The sequence below is a fragment of the Ahaetulla prasina genome, chromosome 4 (assembly GCF_028640845.1).
Source record: "Ahaetulla prasina isolate Xishuangbanna chromosome 4, ASM2864084v1, whole genome shotgun sequence".
NCBI lineage: Eukaryota > Metazoa > Chordata > Lepidosauria > Squamata > Colubridae > Ahaetulla > Ahaetulla prasina.
The window spans coordinates 38,142,454-38,162,821 of NC_080542.1; the positions used below are offsets into that span (position 1 = coordinate 38,142,454).

Here is a 20,368-nt window from a genome sequence, read left to right on the forward strand (position 1 = left end):
CTAGTAGTTATTTCCTGAAATAGTTTATCTTTCATTGTGTAATCCCATTCTTAATAGTATTTATGGAATTGATGGATTAGTATTATTATTCCCATCTTTCTTTAATTTTCTTTAACTTCTTTTGCCTCTACTAGATCTTGTCAAGGATTATTCTTGTCTCCCATTATATGGAAAATGACCTGATTGCTCTGAACGTTTTTTTGAAGAAAAAAATCCTTTTGTTTTTTTTATTGTTTTTCTCTACTTGTTGACCATCATGGTTGGTTTTCTTTCCTTATCCTTTCCTTCTTCACAATGAAAAACTATATTTAGTTGTACATTCTTATTACCATATCATGACCTGAATAAGTCCATAAAGAACAGAATTTCAATCTTCATTGCAAGTATAAATAAATTTAGTGACTCTTCACCCCCCTAATATTACAAACATTTATTTTTCTATACCCTATCCTATCTATAAAGTATTATGTTTTCAATTCTGTGTTAACAGAAAGTCCATAAAAGCTTGCCAGAAAAATATCTTGTTCTAACCTTGATCAAATATACCATGTATCATGTATTCATCTGATTTAACATCTGATTTAAAATTATCCATACTGGATAACTCATATTCATTTATTTGTAGGATATTCAGTTTAGTATGCTTCATTTTTCTTCTGGTAAGTTGAAACTTTTTCCAAGGGTGATTTCATTATTACTATGGCAATAACAGGCTTACATTGTTCTTGAAAATTAACAGAGAAATTTGAAAATAAATAAATAAACCATTTTTTCTAGTTGTCGAGGATGCATAGGAAGTCATGAGGAGTCAAACTTGACTTGAAGAAGATTTGACTTTAATTTTGCATATTAGTTTTAGACGACCCAATTGTTTCATTTGAGAATTTTAAAAATATTTGTCAGGGTACTCTTTTCCCGGATAATTAATTTGCAAACTGTCAATTAGTAAAAGTTATTAATTTGCAAATTGTCAATTAGTAAAAATGAAGAGGGCCGTGAAAATATTTACAGATCCCTCACATCCTGGATGTAAACTCCTACCCTCAAAACGACACTATAGAACATTGCACACCAGAACAACTAGACACAAGAACAGTTTTTCCCGAAGGCCATCACTCTGCTAAACAAATAATTCCCTCAACACTGTCAAACTATTTACTAAATCTGCACTACTATTAATCTTCTCATCGTTCCCATCACCAATCTCTTTCCACTTATGACTGTATAACTGTAACTTTGGTGCTGGTAATCCTTATGATTTATATTGATATTAATTGTTCCTGATTGCTTATTTGTACCCTATGCTTATCATTAAGTGTTGTATTATTAAGTGTTAAATTGTACCCTATGACCATCATTTGTGTTGCAAATGTTGTACCTTGATGAAGGTATCTTTTCTTTTATGTACACTGAGAGCATGTCATGTCCCACTCCTCCGCTGACGGCCGGGTCAGGGAAATCCGAATCAGGTGTGCCTCTGCAGCTCTGCCAAAGTCCTAGCAAAGTCCTCAAGGCAGGCAGGAGACCAGAAAGTGACTTCAGCAAGATATGTTTAGACTTTGCCTGACTCAGAGACTGCCAGAAAGCAGATCCTTTATATAGGCCATGGGGTGTGGCTCCATGACTCAGCACTTATCCAGGCCTGCCCCTCCCTTCCTTCTGACGCCGCCGCCTATCAATTCTTCTGAAGCGAGGGTCACTCCAATCGGCAGCTGTTGGTAATTGACCTTCCTCAGGCTCACATGCTGTGGAGGAGGGGGAGGGGTCTAGTTGCTCCGTTTGCCTGGGCATGGAGCCAGAACTGGGGGCTGGAGATACTTGCTCTTCTTCAGCCTGTCTGGGCATGGAGCCAGGGCTGGGGCCGGGAGATGCCCCCTCCTCAGCCTGTCTGGGCATGGAGCCAGGGCTGGGGCCGGGAGGCATGCTAGGACATTCTTCAGTGTTCGGAAGCAGATAAGCAGACCCCGGCTGTGGTGGTGAGATTGGACGAGACACAACAGAGCATATGCACCAAGACAAATTCCTTGTGTGTCCAATCACACTTGGCCAATAAAAATTCTAGCCTAGTCTAGTCTAGTCTAGTCTAGTCTAGTCTATTTATATTCTATCTGATTTAATTGATCATTGCTTAAGATGTTCATCTTTATATAGCCTTTGTCCATACAATTTCACAATCTTTATTTCTTCTCATATATGAGCACAACCTTCCTAGAATTTACCCCTGTGGCTCTTGTTACTTGAATCTCTCATACATTTGCATGCTTGCTGATGTGGCTTCAGCAACAAACAATAGATTTAGGGGATTTTTGTTTTCATGTGAGAAAGAGAAATCCCATAGGCCATCTCTGTATCTTACAAATCTCTCCCCTGGGTTTGGAAAGCATTAAATCCAGAGAAGCTGTGGTTTCTTTCCTAGCATGCTTAATTTCAATTCCCTCTGATGTCGAATTAGAATGAACATGACTTAGCAGCCCTGGATGAGTCAGAAGAGATTTTCTGATGGTGGATATTCTCTTTCTGAACAGAACCTCTGTCTCTGAAAACTTGGAGGTGAAATTTGGAGGTCTCTGAAGCACATTCCCATAAACAATAATATTTCATGGAAGCAGACACTCCTGAATCTTTCCTTGTGGCATTTCCTGATGGACTTCTATACAAGTATTAATCAGATCCCACCTGCTTAGCTTTTCAAATTCAACCAAAGTTGGCTATCTAGTTGGATATTATATTGCATACTGCAAGACAATTTTATGACATTGGCTCCAGATTTAGGCATATTTAGACTAGACTCATTAGACTCAGTAGGATATAAGTTAATCATTAATAATTCAGAAGTCATTGATTTTAATGGATATACTCTAAGTATGACTAACTCTAAATGGAAAAAAAATTCTATGACTAAATCAAGAACCATCTCTTTGTCTTTGCGTCATTAGCAATTTGCTTCTCAAATTCATTATTTGTTTGCTGAATTGTCAATATATATTGGCTTTGTGTCTTTTCTCCCCCGCAAATCCATTTAGTTAAGACTCTCTCCTTTTTAAATAAGCCTTATTTATTTTTATGGATTTCTTGACTTAGCTATCAGCATTCTATTTATCTCTCTCCTGGCTAATCTTTATCTTCCTTAACTATCTGAATCTCTTTTCCTATTTTAGGTGGATGACAGCTCTTTAGCAGAGCACAGTGTCACTCAGGTAAGACTGCTCAAATCATATGAAGTTTGGCTTCTGCAGAAAGACATTGCTTTCTCAAATGTGATAGAGTTGGATGGCTTAGCCAGATAAGTGGAATCTGTGGCAAAATGTCACTACATGAATTATGCTCTCTGGAGCTCAGCCAGGAAATGCTTTTTTAAAAGATAACAGTGGTGTGTTCCATTTTCATTTAAATATTCTATCCTCTATGTTCATTTTTTTTTTAAAAAAAGGCACAGGTAATCCTAGACTTACAAAAGTTCACTTAGTGACAGTTCAAAGTTACAATGGCATTGAAAAAAGTGACATCATTGTCTTTCGCACTTCCGATCATTGCAGCATCCCTATGATCACATGATCAAAATTGAGACGCTTGGCAACTGACTCACACTTATGATGGTTACCCAGTGTCCTAGGGTCATTTGATCACCTTTGGCAAACTACTGATAAGCAAAGTCAATGGGAAGCCAGATTCACTCTTTTTTCCGTTGCTTCAAGTTAATAATGTAAATAGACATTATTGTATTAGAAATAGAAATATATTTTATATATTGGGAATTGTACACACATAGACATCACACTTCTCCCCCTTCTCCCCGTGTTACAAACTGTTATCCTAATACTATGTTTTACTCATTCCAGGACCTGAGGTCCAAAAACATCAAAAAAGACATTAGTTTAGAAAAAGTGAGTGACTCTCAGTATAGATAGTTCTTGACTGATGACCACAACTGGTATCAGAATTTCCATTGCTAAACCAGGTATTTGTTAAATGAGTCACATCCACTTTTACAACTTTTTTGGTTGCTAAGCAAATCACTGCATGGTTAAGTGAATCATAATGACCATAAGTGGTCATTAAGTGAATCCAGCTTCCGCCTTTTATTTTGCTTGTTGGAAAGTTGCAAATGGTGACCATGTGACCCCAGGATGCTGCAATTGTTGTAATTATATGCCAGAGGTCAAAGGGGGCAAATTTTGATCATGTCAACATAGGAATGCTATGATGGTCAATAGTACGAGGACCAGTCATAAGTCTTTTTTTTTCAATATTGTAACTTCAAATGCACGTTAAATGAATGGTTGTAAGTTGGACTCCTGTATTGTGTGAGGTAAAAAAATAAAGATTCCCTCAAGCTGAACCCAGCTCCTGGAGGTGACACAGCTGATCCATGCTGCTTTCTTGACAACAACACAAATGTCATTAGATGCTTTCTTTTGGGATGCTTTTTGATATCCCAGTCCATCTAATATCCTAGAACCGTGATGGCAAACCTATAGCGTGCATGCCAGAGGTGGCATGCAGCGCTCTCTCCGTGGGCACCCATGCTGTCGACCCAATTCAGCTCCACCGCACATGCTCACATGCCTCCTGACAGCCAGCTAGTCGTTGGGTCTCTGCCGCGCGGGGGTGGGGCACGTGCAGGGGGTTTGAGCGTGCATGCATAGGGGACAAGGTGTGTGCAGGAGGGGCCACTCGCGCATGAGGGGGGGCGCATGCTGGGGGCCCATGCATGCATTGCATTTTGGGGGTTTGGCGCACACTTTGGACACTCAGTCCAGAAAAGATTAGTCATCACTGGCCTAGAAATTTCCTGATGGTCTCATATAGAGATATTAATCAGACCTGATCCTGCTTATCTTTTTAAATTATCTGTGATATTTTTCACAGTAAAATAAAACCTTGTTCAGGACAGTTTAAGTTTCTTATATTTCCTTGCACTAATTTCACATGCATATTATTCATCATTTCTTTGTAGCGCTTATTTCTCTACTCTGCAGCATTGGGGCAAATAGCCAGGGATTATGCAACCCGGATAATGCTTATCTAGTTATTATAAAGGAAGTACATTTGAAAACATTATGAAACCTAATAAAATGATAGCAGGAAGTATTGTTGGAAGTAATCATATGCATTTAGGACACATTGCAATAGAGCAAAAACAATAGGCATATCATGGTGTCTCAATGAAAATTGTGTGACTTTTGTATTTGCATCCTTATATTGCACACTACTTAAGTCACAATGTTGTAATATATGATTTTCATTGGCCCTTTTGCGATCCTCTGAATGCCCAAGTTAGCAATCTATGTAATTAATCAGGCTTTGCAACTTATGATATCAGAAAGCCAAATTAAAATTACAGATAAGTCAATGTTTCCTGCCATCAATGACTGAGATAATATTTTTTCTGAATAAATCCCAAAATATAGGTAGGAAAAGCAGTTTTTATGCAGTAAGTCTAACCACAACTTCAGCTCAGCTGCAGACAACACTTTGAAATGGATTTTGTATCCATTAATTGTAATTACAGGTAGTCCTAGAATTATGAATGAAATGGAGCCTGCCCATTCCATTTGTAACCCAAGGACTTGTAAGAGTGAATCTGGTATCTTGAACGAGATCACTCCCTGCTTTCACCCACACATTTGCTAATTGAATGCATGGCTCATAATTCTGGGTGGGAAAGGCTATGGAGGGGCTAGTGATGGAAAGGCCATCTGGTTCAGATCACCCAAGGCCTCCCCCAGCCCACAGACACCACATTTTCCCTCCCCTGGGGTCCCCACAATTGCTCCCCTCACATCCTGCTGCGCCAGGTGACTTACCTTATGAAGATCTGTCTTCTCTCCAGCCTGTTTCGTTATCTGCTCCCTCATTTCGTGTCAGCAAAGAGCTTGAAGAAGCCTTCTGCTATGAAAAAGGGGGCCCAGAGGGCCACACGTGCTTTTCCGGGCCTCCTTTCTTGCCAGCAAACTGCTTGAGTCAGTGTTCGGCGATGAAAAAGGAGGCCTGGAAGGACATGCACCCTTCTGGGTCTTCTTTCTCATTGGCAAAGTACATGAGCATTGCGTCCTTATAGGCTTTGGCAGCCCTTTGCAAAAAGCCTTTGCCGGTAGGAACAGAGCTTCGGAGGGAGGCATCCGCCCCTCCAAGCTCCACTGGTGCCAACAGCTTTTTGTAAAGGGCTGCCAAAGCCTACAGGAACGCAATTTCCTGGCAATGAAATGGCAAACGGAGGGAAGGCCTGAAGTACTACCTGCATTTGCAAATGTCCAGGCCTCAATTCGCAGAAAATAGAGGCCTAAAGTGTGAGATCATGTAAGATCAGTAGCACAAGATCTCACACTACTGATTTTGCATGATCTCATGGTACATTAGACCTCTGTTCTTTGTGAATGCACCGAAAGCCTGAAGCAATGAAGCAGGCAAAGAAACGGTGAGAGGAGGTCTTTACAAGATAAGAGAGTCTCCACAGGTGAAGTGCTTTTGAAGACCCAGGCAGTGGGGGGGAATAGGTGGGGTGAATGTTGCAGAGCCTCTGTGGTCATTTGTAAGAGCGAACAAGTGCCGTGGTGCTACAACATTCGTAATTTCGGGACTTGTTCATAAATGCTAGGGGGCACTTATTACGTAACTTTGAACATTCGCTAAGGGAACTCTCGTAACCTGGGCATTACCTGTAAACTGTAGTTTGGTAGAATAGTAAAATTTTCTGTTTAATAATCAGAGCTTTCTTCATAGAAGTACATTTCCCAGAATTCATCAGGAAGATAGAGTGAAATATTAAACCAATTAAAATCTCAATTAGCCCAAACAAACAAACAAACAAACCAATTAACAAACGAAACTAAATAAGCTCTTTGAAAATGTTTACTTTCCCTGAAAAAATGCTCAATGTGTTCAATTTTGCAGAAATCAAGGGATTATGAAATTATTTAAAATTAATTTGGATCACATCCCATTTAAGAACTCTAGTGTTATGTTTAGATGTGTAGTGGTTTCTTCAAAGCTATTTGATACAAGCAGACTAGATTTGTTACCTGTCCTGAGATAATCTCCTACAAGGTTGAATCAATTTGATTAATAAATAAATAAATAAATAAAAAAAAAAAATCAAAAAGTAAATGAATCAAGCATTGCATTTGGGCATATGAATTAATTGTTTCCTGGTTTCTTAAGCTCAATGCAAGCACCAGAGCTCTTTCTTTTCCTCTGGGCCAGAAAACACTGCTGTAGGCATGTATTAAGAACCTTTTATTGGAGCTGCTTGGGATCCTGTAAAATAAATCATTTAAATCATCAGCTTTTGGATCAAGACTAAATTTTATCATCAAGGTTTAATAGACTATATTAAACAACTAAAAGAATAGCATAAGTGTAGGCAGTGTGTCAAAACATCTTTTTATCCACAAAATACTGCAATTGCGTCAAATCTACTTTTTCATTTAATGAACTTTCCTTCTGGTCAGTGTTGCTCGTTCATTTAAAAGAGATGTCTGCCATCTAGTGTTCAGAATAGGATGACTAATCCAGGGCAGTGATGGCAAACCTTTGGGCAAGTGCCCAAACTGTGCGTATGCATGCCCAAAATGAAAGGTGCACATACATGCGCAAATGTGCACATGGATGGACATGCATGAATGTGTGCATGCACTGACATGCACATGCATGGACATGTATGTACATGTGCAGCAGAGACCCGAAGACCAGCTGGCCAGCGGGAGGTGGGCCATCCCAACACCGGCAGCTCAGCAAAAGGTAAGATCTTTTTCTTTTGTGAGCTTCTGTTTCGTCATTTGCAGGGAAATAGAAGTTCACAAAAGAAACGCCACGGAGACCTGACCTGGGGTGACGGTGCACATACCAGCAGAGAGAGCGTGCCATAGGTTCGCCATCACGGATCTAGGGAATTCTTTCAATATTTCTAAAATGTTTTCCCCTTTCACAGGCTTGATTTTTAAAAAACTCAAAAACTTAATTTGCACCAAGGTTCACCAGAATTAAGTTTATGTATTGAAGAAGGCTGGGTTATGGGAGGAGAGAGGGACTTGCTGGACAATATCATCAGGTACTGGACAGGAATGTTTTTGGTAGCAACTTAGTTCTCTAGCTGGCAATTTGCCAATCTTAGTCAAGGATTTAATCCTGTTGTCTGCAGAGTTCATAAAAGTGAACATGCTGAATGGCTGGCTGGTTTATTGAACTATTTTTATAATGCCTTTCAAATAATGGCCTGAGGACAATATAAAACCAAACATTTAGGAACAAATCTCATCAATAGATTTTTTTTTTTAAGGGCAAAGCAATGGCAGCAAATAATGTAGTGCTGAAATGAGTAATCCCATTTTCATTAACAAACTAAATGCTGAGCAAAGCATAACTAGCCTCACCCATAGTACAACCTATGAAGTGACAGCCCTTGCCTGATGTTGATCTACACCAGACTTTTTCAATCTGATGTTCTTCAGATACACTGAAATAGAGCTCCCATCATTAAAGAGAGCAGAGCTGTCTCTCATAATGGCACATTTGTCTTGATGCAGTTAAATGAAGAAACACCCAGGCAAAACTTCCAGATGAATTTTAGTATGGTTGAACACTCTTGTGCATAAGAGATTGGTCAACAAAGTTGGCAGGAGATTTTCTGCAAAGGAAGTAGAACAGTTGTGCCTCTTCTTTGGGCAGACTGTCAGATAAAAGGAATGGTTTTCATATCTTTCTCCTTTTGCTTCTTTGTAGGTGCTGCAATCTGCCAAAGAACAAATTAAGTGGTCCTTATTAAAATAAAATATCCCAAATATTGTCTGGGAACATTTTCAGTTTCTCACATTACTTTGTTTCCCCAAAGAATGAAAACCTTGCAATGCTATGTGATGGCTACTCCAATCAGTTGGGAGAAGCCCAGCTTGTTATAAGTCACCTCTTTAATTTTGTCAAAGTTGATCACATCATATTATTTATCAGAAATGTGGCCATAGATGGAGGTTATACATGAACCACAGGGACAACAAACGAACAGGAAATCTGCGAGGGCAAAGGAAACTGAGGGCAAAGGAAAAATGCAAAGAAAAACTCTTGTCAAGAAGCACCTAGAATTGCTGGCATAGTATTCCAAAATGCATGGGGCTGAATCTCCAATTTCAAAATGACGTTTGAAGCAACTTGCAGTTCGGCATGATTCTACATTTTTTCATGATGTCTTACAGGACCGATAGAAGTGATGTTTAGATTAAACGTAGCAGTAGGTTAAATGTGAAACATAAAAACAGGTGTGCTAATTTAAAAGCACTTTCAGACAACTCACCTTTTCTTTCCATCACCCAGGTCTTCTGAATACAAAAAATAAAACCAAACAAGATAAATAGTCCATTCTCACTATTTAAGGCTATTATATGTCATAGGATCAAACCTGTTCATTTACTTATTAGGGTTACATCTGCCTTATGTTTAGAAGCTGAAGGTGGCATGTGTAGTACTCCTTCTTCCATTTCCCCCCCATAAATAATACCGTGAGGAAGATTGGACTTATAGAAAGGTGATGAATCTATAGACATCAGCCAGTCAAAATTAGTGTTCCTGGCTCAGAAATATTTCAGCTGATTCATTGTAGGCCAATGAAGAATTTCTCATTTTTTTCTTTTATTTTCCACCAAATTTCAAATTCTTCAAAAGAAAAACAAAATACAACTGTAAACTGAATGTTTTATCTAAACGAAGTGAACATGTTATCTAGAAATGTCTGTAAGCAAACAACCAAGGTGAGACAGCACCAAGAATTCCACAGTTCAGTTCCAAGCTACAAACCTCTTGTTGGTTCACTGGATCGGGCAAACCAGTAGCAGCGGTGGTGGCTGGAGGCCCTGCCCACCTGCCTGAACATCCCTGTGCATGTGCAGAAGCGTGTGCACCCACAAGCAAACTGGTAGCAGCCGAAATTGAAACCCACTACTGCAGCATAGCCTCTCTTATGACCAATCAATATTTTGATTCTTTGCCTGGGCAGGCATCAAAGACTGGGAAGTGAGGTGAGCCAACTATACCCTGGAATGACTCTGCAGAGTAGCCTGCACAAGACATTTCAGATTGTTCCTCCTTTGTCCTGAGGCTTGCTGGTTCAAAATAGGAGTTTACCAAAACTTTACAATTACAGCAGGAAGAGAATTGGATAGAGCATGACGGGGAGCATGCAGTGATGGCATCAAGCAACCAGCATGGGATTTAGTTCAATTTCATGTTGCTAAGCACACATTCTGGAAGATCCCTCTGCATTTTACTGTTTTTTAAATATTTTTGCACTGCCACCTCTAAAACTGCTATAAATTGTTAGCTCTATTTTCTTAGCCTGACTTCTTCTGGGATGAAATTACACTAAAGTCCCATAACATCCATCCCTCATTATTTCCAATTTCTTTATGTGTAACAGTGAGGATCATAAAGGATCCATACCTTCATAGGTTAGTGAATGCCGGATTTGCTCAATCCATCAGTTTCTAGATGGATTTCAGATCTTAACATCGTAGGATTGTAAAGTTGGAAAGGATCACAATAACCATCTAGTCCAATCCTGTAGGGGGAAACGGTTTAAACCTAGCCTGTAATGGTTATACTGGTTAGATTTACCTTTGGTGAGGCCAAGGGAAGTGATCAACACTAAAAATACTGTATGTCAAATATCAAATTTTACTAACCTATCCTCCTGCAGATGCATTGGAAAAGCTATATAAAATTCCCACTGATTATGCTGGCTGGGATCTGTGGGAACAGTAATACCGATACATTTGAGAGCTTTAGATTGGGAAACATTTATTTATCTATCCATTCATGGAGTATTTTCATATTTAAAACTATATTACTTTTACCACAATTCTATGGTGCTCATGAGAATATCTTAGGGACCTCAGAATAGGTACCTCAGATTTTGCCCTCCAATGATGAGAAAAATTCATCATTCAGTAAGAGAGGCCAATTTCAGGTGCCTTCTTCCCAGTCTTTCTTTTTTGGACACCTTTTTTTGGACTTCAAGCTTTTTTAACACTAACCATGGTAGCTGGAAAATTCTGGAAGTTTACTATACATATCTGAAGGGCATTCAAGTTGGAGAAGGATGCTCTAAGGAAACATTTTTCTTTCTTATATGTTTGAATTCTCTGGTGTTTTTTGAATTTGCATTTATATCTCGCCCTTCTCCGAAGACTCAGGGCAGCTTATACTATGTTAGCAATAGTCTTCATTGTATTTGTATATTTATATATAAAGTCAACTTATTGCCCCTTATGGGTCCTCATTTTACCTACCTTATAAAGGATGGAAGGCTGAGTCAACCTTGGGCCTGGTGGGACTAGAACCTGCAGTAATTGCAGGCAGCTGCTGTTAATAACAGACTGCATTAGCAGTCTGAGCCACAGAGGCCCTTGCAGAAAGTATGACTGACCCACCTGTTGATACGATTATTTTTTAATATTATTGTTTAAAATGCAGATTAGTTTCTTCTCTACCCAGGATGGAATATCTCTTCTGTGCCTGTTGTAAAGCACACTGGAATTTAATTTTGATGACATGTGGGATGTAAATGGCACTCTCCAAAGATACATGCTTGCTAGAGCCAAGCACATCTTGCTCTGGAAAAATTGATTAAGTAGAAAAAGACAGACTAGCTGCACAATATATTTTGATTAGCAGCATGAAGAGCTATCCATCTGGAAGCACACAAAGGGCCTTTCTCCATTGCCGAGTGAAACTGCTACCCAGCCATCCTTGAATTGGCAGACAATTATACTGGCATTAAATTTGCTATCAGAACTCTATCCTCAGTAGTGCCTCTGTTTGAAGTCACTGAATCACCTAACTTCCTTCTAAGATAATGCGTGACAAAGACAAATCTTGACAATCACCTTGGATGGTAGTTGAATAAGGCAAAAATACTACTTTAACATCAGCCCATTCAAGGATAACTTCTTACTCATGGGCTGGGCTTAAGATGAAGACAAAGCCATGAAGAGGTGATGAGGGGAAAATAAATATTAGAGTGTGTTTATGGCAGGATCAGGTATGAGGAACAGACTGAAGAAAATATTTTCCCCTTTCAAAAATCACTGGGTTATTAAAATAAATGTAAGCAGATTTATTCACTCCAAAAGCAGATGATTTTATTCCCCCAAAACAATTCTCCCTCCTTTTATTCTTTTAGGTGTATTTTTTTCAGTCTTTGTGAGTAAATTTGGGGGGATTAATCATTTTAAACAAACCCCAATATGCCACTTTTTAACCTCTTAATGCAGTATGCATTAATAATGCATTAATAATGCAGCTGCTTGCAATTGCTGCAGGTTCTAGTCCCACCAGGCCCAAGGTTGACTCAGCCTTCCATCCTTTATAAGGTAGGTAAAATGAGGACCCAGATTGTTGGGGGCAATAAGTTGACTTTGTATATAAATATACAAATAGGATGAAGACTATTGCTAACATAGTGTAAGCCGCCCTGAGTCTTTGGAGAAGGGCGGGATATAAATGCAAATTAAAAAAAAAAATAATTCTGCCACAGCCCAAGAGGACATCTGCAGCAGATATCAGAGTCTTCAGCTGCTGAGATGTCCAGTAGCCTTTTACTCATTTTGCTAGGAACTTGGAGTGCTTTTAAAAATAAATGATTATCAGCGTCAGTTCACTTGCTATTTTTAAAAATAATCAAAATGTCAAAAATAATAAAAATTTAATCAGCAGATTAAAATATGGAAGGATTTCATGAAATAAATAAGGGCAGAAAAATCTCTGGGAAATACTAGGAAGGAATTGGGCTGGAACACCTATTGAAGGGAAACAGGACCACAAAAAGTGGAGATGAGAATATGGTTGGTAATATTTACATATTGGCTCAAATGCCACTTTTTCCCATCAAGACTGAGTCCATTAGTCCTACCACAGTAATTTCAACCATCACAGCAACAATGGGAAAATGTACCCATTATAGCCCGCCATTTGAGAATCTGCTTTTTTGGAAATACACTCAAGCTAAAGGAAGCATTTGACAAAGGGCCTGAGATATGGAATTCCAGAACAAAGTCAACTATATTCCAGCACACGTTACAGCTTCTATAATAATGATGGCTAACTTTTTCAGGACCGAGTGCCCAAAACGTGTGCACGCAAACCCCCAAAATGCAATGCGTGCACATCCCCCATGCATATGCCCTGCCCCCTGCGCATGTGTGTATGGCCCCTGCATGCGCCCTGCTCCCCTGTGCATGCATGCCACGCCCCTGCATGTGCCCTGCCTCCCGCATGCGTCTCGCCTCCCACATGCCTCCTGCATGTGTCCCGCCCTCTGCGGCAGAGACCCAAAGACCAGCTGGTCAGCAGGAGGTGTGTGCACATGTGCAACGGACCTGAACTGGGACAATGGCTTATGTGCCATCAGAGAGGGCACTGCATTCTACCTCTGGCACACGTGCCAAAGGTTCACCATTACAGTTCTATAAAATGGGGACCAGGAATCTTTTTAACTTCCCTGCACAGCAAAATGCCCTTCTTAGGGCATTTTTCCTTCCTCTTAATGGGAGATTTATCAAAGTCCCCAAGAGTATGACAGCCTACTCATGTAGCAATAGCAATAGCAATAGCATTTAGATTTACATACCACTCCATAGTGCTTTACAGTATTCTTTGGGCAGTTTACAGTTTACAATGTAAGCATTATATTCATATTGCCCCGAAAAATCTGACTTCTTATTTTAGCAATACAAATACTATTTAGACCATCACGCAAGTGTTTTGGTACTGCTGTTATTACCAGTGTAGTCGAGAAACTTTCTTCCCTTATTGACACATGTTATAGATTATGAGTCCCTTTTCTCCTCTCAGATAAGGAACCATATTACATACAAAATTGCTACATTTTGCCTGGCAGCAATTGACATTAACAAAGAAATAATTAAGTATACTGGGCATGGGTCAACTTACTAATATTTTTTTTATGTATTGATTTTTCCCTAATCTTTGTTTTTTATACCTTTAGTCTCTAGTCTTAGTGTTATTATTAAGCATTTTAGAGATATTTTAGTGTTTTAAATTGTACAGTGTTTTAGTAAGCCTACTTTTAATTATCTTTGATTGCTTTTAAGTTTCAGATGATATTATTAAAATAGATGTAATTTTCATTGTTTGCATTTTATGCTATTTTATCATTACTGTGAATGATAAAGCTGAAGTGCAGCAAACTGGAAGCATCTTACATTTATTTAAGCATCATAATTTCATACCCTTTTCTCAATTGCCCTTTTCTTACAGAGGAATTTGTTATAATATTACATTTTCTCTCAAAAATTAATCATAAGAAGCACTTTTATTATCTTTATTGATTAGCATTGCTCACTTTTTTCTCTCCCTTCCCTCCCCCACCTTCCTTTTTTGTTAAAATTATTCCTTCTAAATTGTCCTTAGTATGGGAGGCATTGAGAATAATTTGTGATCTTGCATCTCCACCTACTGGCAAAAGCTGATAATACGTTGCTGAAATTGCTTAAAATTTTTCAGCAGTGATCACCAGACTCTGGAGTTTCAGAAATTTTTAGAGCCTCTTCTAAGATTAAGAGTAAATTATTTCAAATTTACAGGAGTTCCTTCTGAGTTAGAACCAAAAGATTCATATGGCTAAACATTATCCTCCGAAACATTTAAAAAACAATGGTTTTGAATATACACACAATATTTTCTTTTCACTATGAGCAACCATATATGGCTTCTGTATTGCTGTATTTAAGGGACAACTGAGCATTCACAGCCAGGGAAGAGCATCTACACTGTCTTAAACCAAAGCATACGTTTGAGGAAAGGAGTGAAATAATGAAGTAAAAAAAAGTGTTCTAAGCTCCTTTTGATATAAGGTAATTGCTCAGGAAAAAAGGCTTTCCTATAGAAATGCTCAGCAGCACTGTAATCCTCTCTCTTTTTTTGTAGAATCATTTTTGGTCCAGTAGTTGAAAAATATGGATATTACGTCCAATATATCTGAGGGACACAAGGCTGTGATATATTTCAGCACATTTGAATTACTAAGTGCATTTGCAAATAACTTTCTTTCTTCTTCATACAGGTCATATTCTACTTCCAAAAGTTTCATTTCCCCCCACAGTTCTTTCTTCCTCTGTAGACACACCATTTTTAGCATGTGGTTTTATATGCTTTCCACTAACAACAGAATTATTTGGTACCAGAAAAATTTAGAATGTTTTGTGAGCATTGTAATATTTGATTCCTTTATAAATGTACAAATACAGTATAATGGCAAGCAAAAGCAAATCGTTAGCAGGCAGCAGATAGCAAGAAACTAATTTTTCACTTGTATCATATCTCTATCAGTACTGCATTTCATGCTTTAAAACCTCTCACACACACATATGGTCATTCTATTCAGAAATCTGGTTGGAAATGAAGCATGAATGGTCTGTTCTAATATCTACCCATAATGATTTGATGTGAACTAAATTATTTGCAGTTGCATTCCATGGAAAGCAGTGAGGATAGGTTAAGCCTCATTATTTGAGACAGAAGTATGTGCTGCTAAAAAAATCTCCAATTCAGTCTTTGGATTGTGCTGCTGCTCAAAGCCAGTTATGGAGAAAGCTTGACATAATTTTCATCAAATCTCTCACTTTAATCTGTAACACTTAAATATCCACTATGTCAAAACTATTCATAAGTCAAATGCCCAACATGCAATACTGAAGCATTTACTGGACTGTCATTACCAGCAAATATTTGTGAAGAATAGTAGTATTTCTTCAAAATTAATATCAGGAGAGAAAGAAAATATTGATTATAAGAAAGTGCACCTCATATAGCAACCTCTAACTACTCTGAAGCCAGTATTAAATCCAGCTAAAGTATGTTGCTTATGATAGTTTAGAAACCAATGAGAAATGAGATACAAAGTTTTAGATTTCCTCAAGCTTATGCTTGGGGTGGTGATAACTGGATCTCTATAGCAGCATGCCCCCTGCTGGCCTTTGAATTATGATCAATTTTTCCACCCACTGCATCTAATTTTGGTTCCATCCTCAAAAAGTAACCTGCACTTCTTTCTAGCACATCTGTTTCCCAGGCAATCTCCTCTTCAAGCCCTGTGACCCAAACCAGATCAATTTATTTTTGACTGTCAGTGGAGGCATTCACATTCTGTTGATGAGGAAGAAAAGGGAATCAACCAGAGCTATCAGAAGATCATGTCATGTGGCCGGCATGACTCATCGCCAAAGGCACACAGAACGCTGTTACCTTCCCACCAAATGTGGTCCCTATTTTTTCTACTTGCATTTTTTAACGTGCTTTCGAAACTGCTAGGTTGGCAGAAGCTGGGACAAGTAACGGGAGCTCACCCCGTTACACGGCAGCACTAGGGATTCGAACCGCTGAGCTGCCAACCTTTCGATTGACAAGCTCAACATCCTAGCCCCCGAGCCACCGCGTCAAGATGAAGGGATCATCTTGACAACTTAATGCCACATATTGTGGTTGATTCCCTTTGTCTTCTACTCTTGTTAAGGGATCAAGAATGGAGGAAAAAGTGTGCAATTTGTCCACAATGTTATTACTACAGTTTGAAAGTATGTTGTGGAAGTTTTATCAAGGACGTTTTTGGTCATGAATCATGAATTAAATTTTGATTTGATTTGATTTATCAAGATGAACTCAAAGCAGATAGTTTTAAAATCACTCAAGGATTATTTGAAGTTCTTCAGTCACATCTAACATGAACTAGCAAGTATGCTCATGAAAGTTAAAAAATAAAAGAATATAGAGAAACGTAATCAGTACTACTACTAATATTTACTGTAACATTTTGAATATTTACAGAATTATGCTCCCCCACAATCTTTCTAAAAAGTTTGCAACAACACTTTTGTTTTAAAAACATGCATATATACAATCCATGAACAGTAAATTATCCCTTTAGCTTGAGTCCAAATGATTACATGTTCAAGTGTCTTGGCAACAATGCATACTGTAAGTGCTTGCTGTTGCTTTCTGGGATACTTTCTTTCTTTTAACTTTCCAATCTAATCTGCAGGTCTAAATCTCATCTGATTTTGCTTAACTTTTTAAAGATCACTCATCTAAACTGCACATAGACACACAGTATGGTTTTCAACAAGACAGCCATGTTGATATCCAAGGGGGAAAAGCCAAAATCAATAATGAGGTAAGATCTTTATTAAAGCCACAAATATCACGTGGAAGCATTCAGATTCTTCTGAAACCTTTATTAAGAATGATGATCAGCCCCTTCTTTCCATGACTATTTTGTCTGATGAAAAAGTTGCATTTCCAATAAAGATATGATATATACTCTTACTATAAAGTATTCTATAATTTAATTGAGGCAAAATGATGTACTGTCTATAAATACACTTGATACATATTCCTGTGAGGGGACGAAACAATTTTGACGTAGGGATTATTCTAGAGTAGGAGTGTCAAAGTGGCGGCCCGCGAACTGGATACATCACATGCAGGCCATGTCAACCCCAACTCTGTGAAGGGGAAAAAGTCATGAAACGTCATGTGATGTAACGTGATGCCACGAGTTTGACACCCGTGTTCTAGGGCATATTGCAAAGAGACCAGATAATCTATTGACAGATATGTAAGGTCATCATTAGGGACGATACATGTTATAGTCCAATTTTGATCTCCACATTTGTGCCCTATCATAAAAGTCAATCAATATTAAAAAGATAGTTATTAATTGTGTACTGATTACACAATATTTATGTGTAAATATAAATTTACACATAAAAGTGTATTCTTCTGTCCTGTTCTTTTAAAATCACATATTGCGCTCTCCACAGACATCCTATAGCATTTGCCAGATAAAAACCATATGGAGGGTAGTAGAGGCAAAATAACTAGCTGTAATTGTGAGCTCGAAAACAGGTTGTAGCAATTATTCTGTATAACTTGAGTTAATAGATAAACTCAAGAAACAGAGTATACAATTAATCTGTTTTCCTTTGATGGCAAGTAGGAAACAGCTAGCTTAAGAAGAGTCAGTTGACAGTTCATACTATGAAAGATATTTGGATAATGTGTCTGCTGCATCTTTCATAACTTCAATTACAGTCTCAAACACCACAGAAGAATTAACGTGTTTCCTTTTTTGAAATCTGCAAATGGTATCAAAGCCACACACATATCATTTTTGGCTGTGGACTTTATTTGAATTACACTATAATTATTCTTTTTAGACTTTACATTGCATCCTGTACATTGCTTACATTTTCTTGTGCAAAGGTCAAAGAGCTTTTGCTCTTAGGTGGTATAGAAATGCAACATGTCATATAAAATAATTAGGTGTCAAGCACTGTATTAACAGCAAACATCAAAAACATGAGATTATTGGCACTGTCAGCATTTGCTGGAAAAACAATTACTGGGTGAATGTTGACAATTCCTGGAGGTAGGATTGACTGCATTTGTTGGGGAATGCTGACAGTCTCCAATTTCTGACATTTACAGTATGATTTGCTACATGCACCTTCTTACAATAAAAGCTTACCACGTTTACTATTTAATTCATTTGCCAATCTTTCCCCAGAATAACCCTGTACAACATGGCACGTATTCACTAAAATACATTGTGCAAAGAAATGTATTACAGTGTTTCAAAGATAATTTTTAATTAGGATATTGCCATTCGGTCCAAAATAATTATACTTTATTAATAAAATACGACAAAATATCACACTTTTAGGAGTCCTTGGTGCTCTCTAACTTGCTCAGAGAGCCTAAAGGACTCCTCATTTCAACCCTGAACTACAAATATTCCCCTTTATTGGCATCACACTTTTAATTCCTGGGCCACATCTCATATAAATGAAAGAATTTTTTGGAGACTAAACTTCTTTTTTCATTTCTGAGAGGTGCATTTCTGAAAAGTACTGAATGTTGTATTTAAAACCCATTCTTCAACTTTCTCGGCCAAAATTTTCCAGCACCATATTTTGGTTCTACTTGGCTATAATTTGCCAAGTAGCCATGAGAGTGTATTAAATCATTCCATGATATCCACAGACACAGTAAGGATATTTTAAAAGTTCTTTTCAAGACTATTTTGTATCCAATCAAATAATATTTTTTTAAAATTTTCTAAATGAATTTTGTATTGCTATCAAAACATATTGTATGAGTTTAGGCCAAATGTAAATTATCCTTGTCTAAATTTGAAAAGAATTTTGGGAAGTTTTATTTTTTATTATTATTATTATTATTATTATTATTATTATTATTATTATTATTATTATTATTATTAATTCGATTTTTATACCGCCCTTCTCCCGAAGGACTCAGGGCGGTGTACAGCCAAGGTAAAACAAACAGTGCAATATACAATTAAAATACGAATTAAAAGACTTATTACATAATTGGCCTAAAACTTTGGAACATATAAAACTAAAACCCATTAAAAAAGTCATTATAAAAATTTAAAACCAATAAAATTTAAGCCAGCCCCGCGTGAATAAATAAATGTGTTTTCAATTCGTGGCGGAAGGTCTGAAGGTCAGGTATTTGGCGTAAACCCGGGGGAAGTTCGTTCCAGAGGGTAGGAGCCCCCACAGAGAAGGATCTTCCCCTGGGGGCCGCCAGCCGACATTGCTTGGCGGACGGCACCCTGAGAAGTCCCTCTCTGTGTGAGCGTACGGGTCAGTGGGAGGCATGAGGTAACAGCAGGTGGTCCCATAATTTTAGAATCCAATCCCCCAAAATTACGGTATTTTCTCTCAAAAATCTAAATTTGCCTTTTAGAGTAATCCCTTAGTGTATCCTATTGTTACCGACATTTGAACTCTAACTTTTCCAGCAATGCAATAATACATCTTTGTTCATAAATGAGTTCCTTTGAGATAAAATGGGCTTAATCACATGTGCATGAATATAGGATTTCAGAGTTAATGTATTTTTAGCAAGTTATATATTTATGTGTATATATGTCTATAGCTTTTTATTCCGAGAATATAATATGCACTAAATAAATAACTAAATGCAATTTAATTTCAGATTTTGCAAAGTTCTCATTTCCAAACAATTGAATTCTGAAAATTAGCTGAAATTGGCATGGATTCTGAAAACAGAATATGAATTTCCTTAGTAAAAAAAAAGTGGTCTTTCCTTTCAATTTGTTTTTGCAAATTCAAGACTAAAGGAATCAACAAATAAATTATTTCTAGTAGGCTCTTTAGTTTTGTACTTTCTACCTTCAATTTAGACTTTTATCATTGGCTAACTGTTTGAAAGATTTCTTTTGATGGGTTGGTCCTTGGTAAAGCTGTGATGGATAGTTATCCTAATGACTGGCTAATATTACATCTGGGCTATGCCTACCAAAAAAGCCTGA

At 37.8% G+C, this 20,368-nt stretch overlaps 2 protein-coding genes across 4 annotated transcripts in view; one reads left to right on the forward strand and one right to left on the reverse strand.

The window, feature by feature from the left end:
• NFE2L1 (NFE2 like bZIP transcription factor 1) overlaps positions 1-6,084 on the reverse strand; it is a 76,206-nt gene extending 70,122 nt beyond the window's left edge. The window contains exon 1 of the mRNA XM_058181016.1: positions 5,808-6,084. The gene's annotated coding sequence lies outside the window, so the exon portion shown is untranslated. The remainder of the gene's footprint in view (positions 1-5,807) is intronic.
• Positions 1-8,838, forward strand: part of COPZ2 (COPI coat complex subunit zeta 2) — a 28,879-nt gene extending 20,041 nt beyond the window's left edge. Inside the window, exons 9-10 of one of the 3 annotated variants that reach the window (XR_009154914.1) lie at positions 3,159-3,197; positions 8,722-8,825. Coding sequence is in view for 1 of the 3 variants with exons in the window: in XM_058181018.1 (XP_058037001.1) it covers positions 3,159-3,197; positions 8,722-8,769 (87 nt within the window). In the remaining 2 variants the exon portion in view is untranslated. Of the gene's footprint in view, positions 1-3,158; positions 3,198-8,721 lie in introns of all 3 variants that reach the window. The other 2 variants (XR_009154913.1, XM_058181018.1) reach the window with 2 other exon arrangements.
• The last annotated feature ends 11,530 nt before the right edge of the window (positions 8,839-20,368 follow it).